Source organism: Beta vulgaris, chromosome 2 (genome assembly GCF_026745355.1).
Source record: "Beta vulgaris subsp. vulgaris cultivar EL10 chromosome 2, EL10.2, whole genome shotgun sequence".
Lineage (NCBI taxonomy): Eukaryota > Viridiplantae > Streptophyta > Magnoliopsida > Caryophyllales > Amaranthaceae > Beta > Beta vulgaris.
Window position 1 is genome coordinate 15,046,351 of NC_079203.1, and position 13,831 is coordinate 15,060,181.

Here is a 13,831-nt window from a genome sequence, read left to right on the forward strand (position 1 = left end):
TAAGATACAAAGAGAAATTTGGTTTGTTGTTTTAGGTTGACCATATTCATGTACTATTAATAGATGTGTTATGGCTAGTAATTCTTGTCATGCCTTTTAGTTCACATGGTTTTGATCGGGCATGACAAGAAATACAGCATGCACTGATCAAAAACAAATAATACCAATTGATTTGGTAGCTGGAAAGCAGAACTAATGTGTTTAAGCATCCCCCATTGTCTAATTCATAGTACTTCACAACAACAAGAAATTTGTATATAAATAAAATATATAAAATGACCACATTTGATCCCTCTTCTCATTTTGGCAACTGATAATCTGTTACATAGTACTTGAACTGTCATGCGCTAGGAAATTTTATCATAAATATGTTTTTCTCTTATAGAGTATTAGCATATAGTAATGGCTAGTGCTATAATCATGTTAAGCTCTAATTAAGTAAAATGGGAAACACGAGTGATCCCAAGTCTCCAGCCAATTTCCACATCAAATGGGAAACAAAAATATGAGAAAACTTCAAGAGCCCATTTTCCACATTATAGTGAGATATTTGTATGTAAGCAACCTCAGCCAATCCTCTGTAGAATTCATTTCTGCTCGTTTCAAATTTCAATGCACTGACAGCAATCAGTCAACCCCATCTTCTGTAACTGAGTTTCCTAGAAGCTCAATCACTATTAAGTGGTATTAGGATCTTCTCCACTACTTTTACTCCATTTTCTATCTTCAAACCAAAGCATCTAGCAAGCAAAATATCCCCAAAAACCCCCTGGCCCTAATATACCTCGAGCATTCTCTAGCATTGATCTAAGAAATGGTCAGTTCCTATCAAGGAACCCAAAAACCCTGTGGAATTAGTCTACTAACTGTGTTATTTGGATGTGTCTCCAGGTGTGGTATAATGCCATATATTAGGTAAGAGAATGCTCCATTGGGTCCAAAAACTTTGTCCCTGTGCAAATGGAAAATAAGATGTGTGTTCAAAAAATTTGCATGAAACAAATTCATAAAATCTTTAATGCAACTCAGAGCAATCATACGTAAGCTCTTCGTACGGCACCAAAATATCCATGTTTGATCCAAGAAAATCTAAAACGATACTAGCCGGCTAAGAATAAGACACTTTATCGAGACTGTATAGTAGCACTAATACATGAACCAAGAAGAGATTCAAAAATGTGACTAAACATGATATCTCATAGCTGTAAAACGACTGGAAAGGACTTGCAAGGTAATTCAAGAATACTTTAAAGCCATTATGTGCTTCAATAAACTTCTGATGATTCCTAATAGAAAATAAAACTATCAAATTCCCACTCAATACAAACTTACTAATCTCAATTGACGGTTGATCACAAAAAACAATCCCCAGTCTCCAGTTCAAAATCCACCCAATCTTCTTCATATACCTCAGATTTCCATATAACTTCGTCTAATCACTTTTCTCTTTGTCAAACCAAATTACACTATTACTATCGCAAAAACCTAAATGGAAACAAATCATCTCGCACATATTAAACAACAATCACAGACCAAAAGAAATCACCAGCTAAGGTCTTTTCAGTTCACAAAAAGCTGCATATCACAAGATACGCTTCGCTACATAGATTTCCAATCAAAACCTGCAACGACACCAATGTATTACCTCCAAAACCAGCAGCAAAAAGCAGTAGCAAACCACCCCTAAGCAACCCTTGAACTTACCCCTAAACAACCTCGAATATTTCTATTATTATGAAAGATAAGTACTTACTTTAAGCCGAAGAACCATCACTCGAGGAATCATTATCTTCAAACGTATCCAGCCCAAAAGTTTGCAGTATACGCTTGAACTTGTTCTCCCAAACCTTATTGTTTGCAGCAATTTTCCGATCTACCTCATTCCTGGTTTTTTCAGCTTCATTCTTGGCACACTCAGCATCTTTCCTAGCTTCTTCAGCTTCCTTTCTAGCATCCTCGGCCTCTTTTCTAGCATTCTCAGCGTCATTTTTTGCTTCTTGAACTGCTTGTTCAGCTATCGTTTTAGCTTCAACCACCTCTTGATGTAGATCAATTCGGGAAGGCTTGACTTGAAAATGCTTTGTAATGCTTTTTCCTGGTCCATAAGCTCGTAAATACCCATGCGTATCTTTGCCAAGTACATCTAGAAATATTTGTTCATCCGTCTTTTCATTAAGCCCTTGTTCTCTTTGTTCCTTAAGTTTCTTGATCTCATCCTACAATTAGCATAATGATAAGTTAGATAACATCGAATATAGTATCTAGAAAAGAACACCTCAACAAGTCACAAACTTACAACTGCATGCATGTTTTTGGCTAGAGTTTCAGCATCAACCAGTTTCTTTGATTTCCTCGTACGAGATTCAACCATCACATCAAGTCGACTACACTTCCCTCCATTTTTCTTCTCTACATTAAGTGATATGGAAAAACTAGTAAGTGTATGAAGCACAAATCAGTTAGTTAAAATTAATCAATAAATCTACTTACAATTTCTTGCTTGAGCCGAGCATAACTTTTACTACCATTGTAGTGAGGCATCTTCTGGAAAGACCTACTCTTACGAGCTTTAGTGCTCTTTTCCTAAAGTAAAATAGTTAGAACATTCGAAAAAAAGATACACATTTGATATAAAAATAATTCACAATTTCTTATACCTGAAACTTAGGATCGCTCCAAAAATCCACTAAGTATTTCCAATCTGTTTTATTCATGTCCTTAGGCTTATTCTTCATACGGTCGTCTTTTGTTGTTAGATTTGGAGCATCGAAATATTTGTGTTTCAATTTATGCCTGCTATCTCTAAATAAACGTTGAGCATGTGCCAAGACACCTTCCTTCCGATACTCTGGATCATCAAATGAGCACTTCTCCTAATAGATAAACCAATGCAAACTATTAACATTGGCCAAAATCATAGTATTATAATAACAGCATAAAACATATGATAAGGAATCACCTTAATACAAGTCCACAAATGATCTAAGGTTTCAGATGTATACTCTTCCCAACCTTTAACTTGTATGGGACAAACGGAACGGTTCCGTACTTGTTGACCCAAGAAGTAAGTATATAAAGACGAATGTGGACCAATTGGATTACCATCCTCATCAAACTCCACATTGATTTTTTCTCTAGGAGGTAATGCTGTAAGCTTTCGACAATATACCATCCCTCTTGTTTTTCTAATGGTACCTACATATATAGAGTGTAGAAAAATCATTATGACATATATATAATTAGAGTATTGGAATAACGCATATTACTTCGATCTTTGTGCATTAGGTAACAATTGTTTCTCTCAACGAAAACTCGGTTGGTCGTTGGTCTTTTGGCTGAATAGAGGACCTAAGTAAGCTAAAAATATCTCTGTTTCATGGGAGAAAGAATTTTGTACATATTTGCCTTCTGCACTAAGGCATCTAAGGCTTTCTGGTTAATATGTAGAGTAGTATAGCCTTCTGCTTAAGGAAAACTTGTCATCTTCTTTTTAGTTATTTTGTGTTCTTCTGAAAGCTGCTCATATGTGGGTGTATAACTCTTTTAATGTATAAATTTGATTTCATGCTGTCACCTCTTTCGATAGAATCCTTGCTTACTACATCAGTATTGACTAAGTTATTTTTGTATACTGACTAAGCTATTTTTGTATGCTGAAAATTATTGGACAAATAATGTTCCATTTTGCTGAATTTTCCAGAAAGAAGATACTGCACAGCAGCACCAGTTTATACTACATGCTGCTTTAGACATGAAACCTGATTAGAAATCATGTGTTGAAGAAGTGTAAATCGACGCCAACCTAGACCCAACCTGCACATAAACCCAACTTGAAAGCTGACAGTATGACAGACCCACAACAACCCGACCAATCTGACCCACATACTCCCCACTGCTGCTGCACACAGCCCCCTGCTTGCACACACACCCTCCCTGCACACACACCCTCCCTGCACACACACCCTCCCTGCACACAGCCCCTCCCTTGAGTATTCGAAAATTACATTATTTGCAAGAAAATTACAAGTCATACCAGATAAAATATGATCCCCTTGAGTATTCGAAGGGTTTGTGAAGCTCATTAATGCCTGATTAAGATCATGTGGAGATGCGTACTCCGGTCCCTCGACTTCACCAACTTGTCTATCTTGGTCATAGTTTGTCTCCATATTGTCTCCATTTGTTCTATCCTCCGCATTTTCTGGTATAAATAAGTGAAAATGAAAAAAAAAATTGGTTTCCCGTAATACAATCTCAAAAGCATAATAATAGTCATTGTACATGTCTTTACCTGTCTCTATTTCAACATCTTTATGGTTTCCACTCAATTCTTGACCCGACATATCTACATTAAAAATGGACAAAAAAAATAAAAATTTCAAATGGTTGACATCAACTAATTGAGTCGCAAATATAGAAGCTTGAAGGGAATAATACCATCATCATTGCCTTCAGTGTTACTCAATTGATGACTGCTTCCAATGGCTACGTATAAATTTGGAGTAAAAAATTATTTAACTTGGGACAATAATCAAAATACACCAAAAAAAAATGGCTCAACGCAACTATATTATAACAAAAGTACCAGTTGTTGTGCTATATTAAAATATATTGAAATAAACAAAAAGCATATAGATGGACCTTTTTTTACAATCTGTAAGGCTTTTGAAACTGATTCCAATTCATCGTTTCCCATTAACGCTTCTTGCTGCTTCTTATTCATCTTAAGAAACTTGGCAATTGACCTTGGTGGAATAAAACTACTTCTTTCGTGTCCTTTTGCCTTCTTAGTATTAGCCTGCAATAAATACAAATTCATTAACGAATAACCAAAAGTCCAAAACTACTAAGTCATTATTAAAAAATATCATGCACTGTATAAGTAAATACCCTTGTTGAAATTGGCAGTCGGACCTCTGTTTCACATTCCTTATCTACATATTCATCATGACGAATATCATCATCTTCAGGGACAAAGTCATCATCTTCTTGGGTAGCTTTTCTTTTCTTGTTTCTTTTATTCTCCTTCGTATTTTCAACCAAGCTTATCAAAGATGACGCGAGATGTTTTATGCCCAGGGATTGCATTTTCTCTTTATTAGCTTGAATTGTCATCAACCATTGTTTTTCGTAATTAGACACCTCCTTTGAACTTGTGTTTCCTCTGCCTTTAGCCATTTGAAATCTGTTTAAAAATACCCAAAATGAATTTATTATTGTATTACATAATTATTAAATGTCGAAGGCAACACATACATGTTGCCATAATTTCGCAAATTTATATCAAATAAACAAGACAAGTATTCTATTTTTAACTCCTACAAAGATATACAGATGTATAGTGAAGAACACATGTATAGAGGCAGAACATTAAGATAATTATTACTCATGAGTAGAAACTAACACTTCAATTAATAAACGTAATAACAACAATATAATTACTACTCCTAAAACATTAGGTTACTAATGAGAAAAAAAACTAAACAACCAAATTGAGTTCAACAATCCAAAGGATAAAAGAAAAGGCAAAAAAACAATGATTTATATCATGATAAATCAATATCATCATCACTATCCTCATCACTTTCAGTGTCATTCTCACTATCATCCTCGAGATCATCATCGTCATCATAAAAAATAACACCTTCATTCTCATCATATTCTTTAGGGTGATTTTCCTCGGTAGCATCTACCATCATATCACCAATATCATTTCTTATTCCAACAATGTGATCATCAATGTCCTCCACATCTGTTGGTGACACAAATGTAACATGAGAGGTCCCCGCTTGATTTTGTTGTACTGCATCCTCATCTGGTTCAATTAATTCCTTTTCTGAAACATTGTAGTGATGCCTTGGTTGGGTCTTCACGACAATAAACCAATTGGGATCAAGTTCATCATTGACATAGAAAACTTGTTGTGCTTGGGACATAAGCACAAAAGGTTCTTTAGTAGGTAACAAACGTTGACTATTGACACTAACATAGCCATGTTTGTCAACCTTGATTCCTCTACCAACCTTGTGAACATCCCACCAATCGCAACGAAACAAAATCACACGTTTTCCATCCAAATATTGTACCTCAAGTATTTCAGTAAGGATTCCAAAATAGTCATCTTCCCTAGCCCCAAAAATACTTTTCACCATAACACCACTATTTTGGTTAACCCTCTTTCTTTCAGTATCCTTTGTATGAAATCTAAAACCATTTCCAAGGCATCCATTGAAACATTGAACACCTTTCAAAGGACCTAAAGCCAATGTTCGTAAATCTTTTACCACTTGATCATCACCTTCCTGAGGTAAATCCATGACCTTTAAAAAAACAAAGAAAAAAAATCATCAACCTAGTATCATCCAAAGGTAAAAATAACATAACCAAACTTTTGACATACCCGTTCACGGAACCATTCTATCAAATTTTTGTCAAACGACCCTTGTTCATATTCCCTATGGGAAAAAAAGAACATTCGTCATACATAATAAAGGATTTAACTTTTTTGAAGATATTTAAAAATATATATAAAAAAATCATACATTAAGTATCCCTGAGCTTTTTCACAGTTTTTGATTACATATTCTTGGACTTGAGTCAACTCTTCTTCTGAAAGAGATCTACATTTGGCCTTCCCCAAAGGAGTACCACATGGTGCAAATATTGATAAACCTTGATAATCGTCACTATCTTCGTCAGCGTTCCTTTCAAGTTGAGTAAATCTTGTTTCTATGTCATGTAGATACTTTGAACAAAAAAGCATACATTCCTCAATGATGTAGCCTTCAGCAATAGAACCTTCTGGCCTACTTTTGTTTCGAACATAGCACTTAAATTTGCGCATAAGCCTAAAAAATAATAATGTTTTTTAAGAAAAAATGTTTAATTACTTGGAAAGTCACGTGAATTAAAAAATATTATGTAAGTATTACCTTTCAATTGGATACATCCAACGATATTGAACGGGTCCACCAATTTTTGTTTCCTCAACCAAGTGAACACACAAGTGGACCATGACAGTAAAAAAAGAGGGAAGGAAAATCCTTTCCATCTCACATAGAGTGATAACAATTTCACTTTCAAGATCATCCAAGTCTTTTGAATTTAGTGTCCTGGAACAAAGGTCCTTAAAAAAGGAACTTAACTTCACTATAACATCATACACTTTCGGTTGTGACACTCCCCGAATTGCAAGCGGCAATAGTTGTTCCATTAGCACATGACAATCATGGGTTTTAAGACCCATATTTTTCGCTTTTCAAGATTTATGCACTTTGAAATGTTGGAAGAATACCCATCTGGAACCTTCATAGTCTCTAAGACCTTACAAACCTTTTCCTTTTCAGCCTTAGACAAAGTGTAAGATGCAGGAGGAATATGCCATTTTCCATCTTTCAATTTCGGAGATAAATGCTTCATAATTTTCACACGCTTCAGATCGTGTCTAGCCTTTAAAGTATCTTTTGATTTCCCTTCAATATCTAGCAACGTGCCAAGAATGTTGTCTAGGACATTCTTTTCAATATGCATGACATCAAGATTGTGACGAATCAAAAGGGTACTCCAATAAGGCAATTGAAAAAATATACTTTTCTTCTTCCAGTTATCATCTCTTTTTAGAGAAATTTCATTTTTTCCAAATTTCATGTCTTCGAGATCCCTAACTTGAGTTAAAATATCAGTTCCAGATGTCTTTTTAGGAGGACCCCTTGTTTCTATTTTCCCATTAAAAGATTTACTAAATCTCCATTTATGGTCTGTTGGAAGAAAGCGACGAGTATCCATATAACAACATGATCCTTGATTTGGTAATCTAATGGAGCTAGTTTCATTCATACAACGAGGACATGCCTTATAACCCTTGGTAGACCATCCTGACAAGTTAGCATATGCTGGAAAATCGTTGATAGTCCACAATAATGCAGCATGCATATGAAAATATGAATTCTGAGAAGCATCATAAGTCATAGCGCCCGTTTCCCACAACTCCTTTAGCTCCTCAATTAATGGTTGCAAGTACACATCAATGTTATTGCCTGGCCCACTTTTTCCGGGAATCAACAAAGATAGTATACTGTACGGCTGTTTCATACACATCCATGGAGGCAAGTTACACATAACAAGAACTACAGGCCATATACTATAGTCACTTCTAAGCCCACCAAATGGATTGAACCCATCACTAGCTAAACCCAACCTTACATTACGAGAGTCCGAAGCAAACATAGTATGTTCTTTATCAAAATGCTTCCATGCCTCACTGTCGGCGGGGTGCTTCAGGACTCCATCATCTTCACGTTTATCAAAATGCCATCTCATGTCATTCGATGTTTTGGATGACATGAACAACCTTTGCAACCTTGGTTTTAGTGGGAAATAACGTAAGACTTTCGGACAAGATCTATTGCGATTTGTACCACAAATGGAACATTTTTCTAAATCAGCGTTCTCCTTCCAAAATAGCATGCAGTCATGTTCACATGCTTCTATTTTCTCATAGTTGAAGCCGAGATCAGTTATCATCTTTCGTGCTTCATAATAATTCGATGGCACATCAGCACCTTTGGGTAAAGCACTCTTGAACATTTGAAGCATACTAGTAAAAGCTTTATTAGTCATGCCGTCCATGCATTTGATTTGAAATAATTTCAAGATGAATGACAATTTGGAGAACTCGTCACAACCAGGGTATAAGGTTTTGTGAGCATCTCTCATCAAATTTTCAAAGATCCTTGCCTCTTTCGTACCCTTAGTGTACCTAGGAAGGCTGGCCTCGGTTGATTGTTGCTCTTCATCAAGATCATCATCTACATCATTATTCGAGACTCCAGGACTAAATCTTTCATGGATCATCCTAAATATATCATCACTACTACCTTCACCTAAATCATTTCTACTTCTTTTAAGTGGGGGTTTATATTCTCCATGATAAATCCAACGAACATAACTTCGCACAATGCCATTAAGTAGCAAATCATTATAGATTTCTTCCCTTGTTTTATGTCGACTATTGTTGCACCGATTACAAGGGCAAGGTACCTTTTTATCCTCTTCTCCTATGTCACTACTTAAGGCCAAATTATTGAAAGCATAGTCAAGAAACTCATTAACTCCATTTACATATAAATCATCAAATCTATTTTCAAATTTCATCCACTGTAACCTTTTCTTTTGGACATCTGAATCATCCATTATTGAGAAGATTTCTTACTACAAGATAAACAATATAAAATATTTATTAATTAGAAATGACACTAATATATATAGTTCAAGTTTGAAATTAGGACAATCAATTACAGCAAACAAAGAAGCAACAAATAATAGAGTAATCGGAAAGTACTAAATCATGTCGTAGAAAAAAATGAGAAATTTGCTTAAGCTAAAATATGGAAAGCAGATGAAACTAAGTATTTCGTTTGTTTATTATAGTTTCGAATTTTAAATACACAATCTCAAATACCAACTTCAAGCAAGCACATAGGAAACTCAAACTAGATGGCAAAGATCAGATTTAGTGATTGGTAAAACAAAAATAGAGATTTAATAAGCAAAAATCAGATTTAGTTAGTAAAACAAAAATCTTAATTGGTAAAAACAATTTTACTTAGTTTGAATGTCCTCTCTCATTAATTACCCAATCATACTAAAAGCTAAATATAATGAACTTCACACCTTGATCTCATTCATTTAAAATGTGTTACAATTCGTTCAAATTATGACAAGGTAAATCTCATCATCAGCAAAATCATGTCTTGTATTATTAAAAGGCAGTGAGCCTTAGTGATACTCTTATTGTGTGATTTGTTTGGGCCCACAGGAATTCTTCTTACCAATTTTTAAAAATATATGTATGTATTTATATATATATGTAGAAGTGAGTTCATATGAGAATGCATACTTACATGAGAAATAAGAATGAATTTTACGCGATATAACTCTTATGAATAAGTGAAGTAACTCTAATGAAAAAGTGATGTAACTTTGAAAAATGAATATTAGAAGCAAAAAAAAAAATCGAAAAAATTTTTTTTTTTGGGCTAAGAATTTTTTAGGGGGGTACAACTCTACTTAACAAGTGTTGTAACTCTAATCCAATCGTATGGTTGAGATTCATTCTCATTTCTCATGTATATATATCTATATATATATATATCTATATATATATATATATATATATATATATATATATATATATCTATATATATATATATATCTATATATATATATATATATATATATATATATATATATATATATATATATATGTATGTATCTCTTTAGTGGAGGACTTAGGAGAAAGATTCCATGGTGAGTACCACATTTCTACACAGCAGATTTAACTTTTTACAACCCGTATGTAGAGATAAGCAGATCTTGTAGAAGTATAAATAGGTCACTTAAGCTAGAATTTTTTCCGTCAAAAAAAAAAAAAAGCTAGAATTTCAAATTGTAAAGAATACAAATTACACAAGACCCACCTGTAATACATTATATTAAAAGGTTCTATATATGTCATAAAATTTCAATTACTCATTATAAGTAATCTTTTCCATTACAGATTATCATACCATGCATTTTATGTGCTTCTAGTACCTAGTACTCCCTCAGTTTCAATATATTCTCCCTGCTTTGCACAGTTTCCCATGATTATTTTCCCTGTATATGCCCGCCTCTGTATTATTAATGATAAAATTATTCCTAACCATGTTTAAACCCGTCTCCGCATTATTATGACCTCTTTCACCGTGGTTCGCAGTTCACACTAAATATAACGATACGACTGAGATACTCGGGTAAGACAATTTAAACTTTCAAGATGAAAACCGTACAAAATTGACAGAAGATATGGACCGGGATTGAGGAGCCCCTTTCAGATATATCTAGCCATGTCCATGGAACAGTTGACCAGAAACTGCCCAGCATGAAATTTGTTGATCCACACTATCAGATTTAGGATTTTGCCACAATTTGACTTGATAAATCCAACTCTTAAAGGACTTGCTAACAAGCAAAATAAAATTCGTTTCAAGAATAAGTGAGCAACTTTACTATTACATCAATAAATAGTCACTTAAGGATATAAATACTGATAAAAACAGTTCCTCCTGTTTTACACTCCTCCCCTTCCCCCTCAAGTTAAAAGAAAGAAACCTTCACCTCTCCATCCTGTTCTAAACCAAAGCTATACCCTTCTAGAATCTAGATACATGCAGTATACATACTGATTGTCTTTATAAAGTGAAAAGGTCTTACTAAGATCGCCAACGCAAGATTTGTCAATCTTTATCAAATTGCAAACAGCAAGCTCACACAATAAGAGTATCACTATGTTAAATACACAGTCAGGGCCCAAACAAATCATATAATCACAGTACAAAAAAAGTCAACTAATAGCACAAACATGCATCTAAACCCACCATTCAACAAATTAATTGCCAGATTTTAAAAGCAAAAATCCCACATCAATAATTATTAATTAACAGGTGAAAAATTAAGTACTATTATTAGCAGAATTACCGACTGTTAGAACAAACAAACAGCACCCACAATCGAAAAACTGCAAACTATAGCAATCAGTACAATTATCAAATTGCCCACTATTAAAAAGAACAAAAAGACGAAAATAATGAATAAATAACAGTACCCACAATCGAAAAAGTGCAAAATATAGAAATTAAAGCAAAACCCAAATGAAAAATTTACCACAAACTTTGATGGGTGCTTCAAGTTCAAGAAGATTATATTGTTTTAAGAAGATATCTTTAGAAACTAAACAGTACCCACAATCGAAAATTGCAAACATAAATCCCTAAAATAATCCAAACAGTTCAAACGCGAGGAATGAATAAAGAATACTGTTCTGTAATGTACAGGTCCCTAAAATATTTTATATACAACATGGATAAAGAGATGAATGAAGAATTACCAGTTCAAACGCGCAATTCTACAAGATGAAGGACTGGTGAATTGCGTTAGACTGATGACGAGGTGAAACGCGTAGAATCTAGAGTAATTGAATGCAAAGAAACGATAGTCAAACAACAATGCTTGAATTGCAAAGCATACAAATTCATAAAAACCAACCGATTGAATTGCAATCTTACCAATGACCGGTGTGAGGGAGAAGCCGATCGTCAAATTTCATTCATGAATTACAGTGGTGGAATCTGTGTGATGGTGTGAGAATTAATGGCAGAATTTGAAGGTAAGAAGAATAGAGTTAGATAAATGTGAGAAATAACTCAGCCTCAACCGAGTAGGTTTAACTCGACCAAAATTCCTTCTACCGCCATAGATTAGCGCCAAATATTTTGGAAATTACAAAAAAATTTGATCTGAATTTTACGTTTAAGTATGTGTCTTTGAGATTGCGATTATTATTTGTTGAGAAGCTGGTGGAAGAAACTGCTACTAATGACCTACATCTTAGACGCGATTAGCGTATGCGAGGGTAAGACTAAGGCCGTAACCGTAAGGAATGTTTAAAAGGCAGTGAGCCTTAGTTCCTTTAGATTTTCTTACCTAAAAGAGTAACTTATTATTTGTTTCTCAGCTCAAAGACAAGTGGGTGAAACTGCTGTCAATGATAATAGTTCACGATTTCATCAAATTATTTGATCTCACCAACTATGCTTAAATATGTGTGTTTAATAAGTTAATTTGAAAATAATTATAAAGAAGAATAAATAAGTTAATAAATTTACAACAAATTTATTTACTTAAAAGGCATTATTTATAGATAGATTTATGTGTTCCTAGTTGATTGTTAAACACTTTTTTTCGAAAAAAAAACTCAACATTTCTATAAAAAATGTTAAAGTATTTTAACAAAAATGGACCACATATACCCTACTTTTAATATGTATTATGTTTAATATACTTTTATATAGAATAATAAAGTTAGATGGCTAAATTAGTGATGAAAGGTATATTTATTGCCATGAAATTATAAGCCACTATATTCTATTTTCCAGTGGTCAAAATAGAGTTAGCCACGAAAATTTGTAATGTGGCAAAAATCGTGGCATAGATGTATGTTTGCCACGAAAAATTTCTTACTCTTAGCTGAAGTTTAAAGTTTGCCACAAGAAAATATCTACCCGTGGCATAACTTTGATATTTGCCACGGGAAATTATTTACCCATGGCATAAATTTTTCTTCTTCTTTAGATTTTGTCTTACTATTTATTTTTCCCGTGGCTATATGCAATTATGCCACGAATTTTGATTTCCCGTGGCATAATTCGTGGCACAAGTGATGATTTGTTGTAGTGAAGGCTGAGAGAACGGACGAAATGGAGCGGGATCTAGGGTTAGAGACGCGAAGTGGGCTTTTTATATGTTGGGAGCCTATCTGCGTCGCACTCCAGCCCATGCGACGCACTATCAATTTTTTTTTATTTTAAGCCCAACACATCTGCGTCGCATGGATTTCTTCGTTCGACGCAAATCTATTTTTTGCAACGCACCTTCATGACGTGCGACGCAGATAGGGCCTCGACATTTTTGTGAGCAGTTGTTTTGCGTCGCACATGCGACGCAAATTCCCTTTTTGCGTCGTTTCCGTTTTAGTGCGACGCACATGGGGGGACGCAAATCGTCTTTTTTCTACTAGTGTCTGGAAAAAGGTCCAATCAAAGCTTGGGACAACATTGAAAATGAGTACCGCCTTTCACCCTGCGACTGATGGTCAGACTGAGAGGACTAATCAGACTATGGAGGACATGTTGAGAGCTTGTGCAATTGATTTTCAAGAGAGTTGGGAGGACCAATTAGATTTGATTGAGTTTTCTTACAACAATAGTTAACATGCGAGTATAAAGATGGCACC

At 34.5% G+C, this 13,831-nt stretch overlaps 1 protein-coding gene across 1 annotated transcript; it reads right to left on the reverse strand.

The window, feature by feature from the left end:
- Positions 1-5,546: 5,546 nt before the first annotated feature.
- On the reverse strand, positions 5,547-9,192 carry LOC125494714 (uncharacterized). Its single transcript, XM_057392888.1, has 5 exons — positions 7,295-9,192; positions 6,933-7,112; positions 6,543-6,848; positions 6,401-6,455; positions 5,547-6,320 (listed from the first exon to the last, which is right to left on the reverse strand). Exons 1-5 carry the CDS (start codon positions 9,190-9,192, stop codon positions 5,547-5,549), a joined length of 3,213 nt encoding a protein of 1,070 aa, XP_057248871.1.
- Between the last annotated feature and the right edge of the window lie 4,639 nt (positions 9,193-13,831).

Bases quoted from the DNA above. Each gene is read 5' to 3' on its own strand.
- LOC125494714 (XM_057392888.1), bottom strand. From the start codon at position 9,192: ATGGATGATTCAGATGTCCAAAAGAAAAGGTTACAGTGGATGAAATTT. The intron at 6,849-6,932 runs GTAATACTTACA...ATTATTTTTTAG, and splicing joins TGGATGTATCCAATTGAAAG to GCTTATGCGCAAATTTAAGT. The intron at 6,321-6,400 runs GTATGTCAAAAG...GTTTTTTTAAAG, and splicing joins TAGAATGGTTCCGTGAACGG to GTCATGGATTTACCTCAGGA.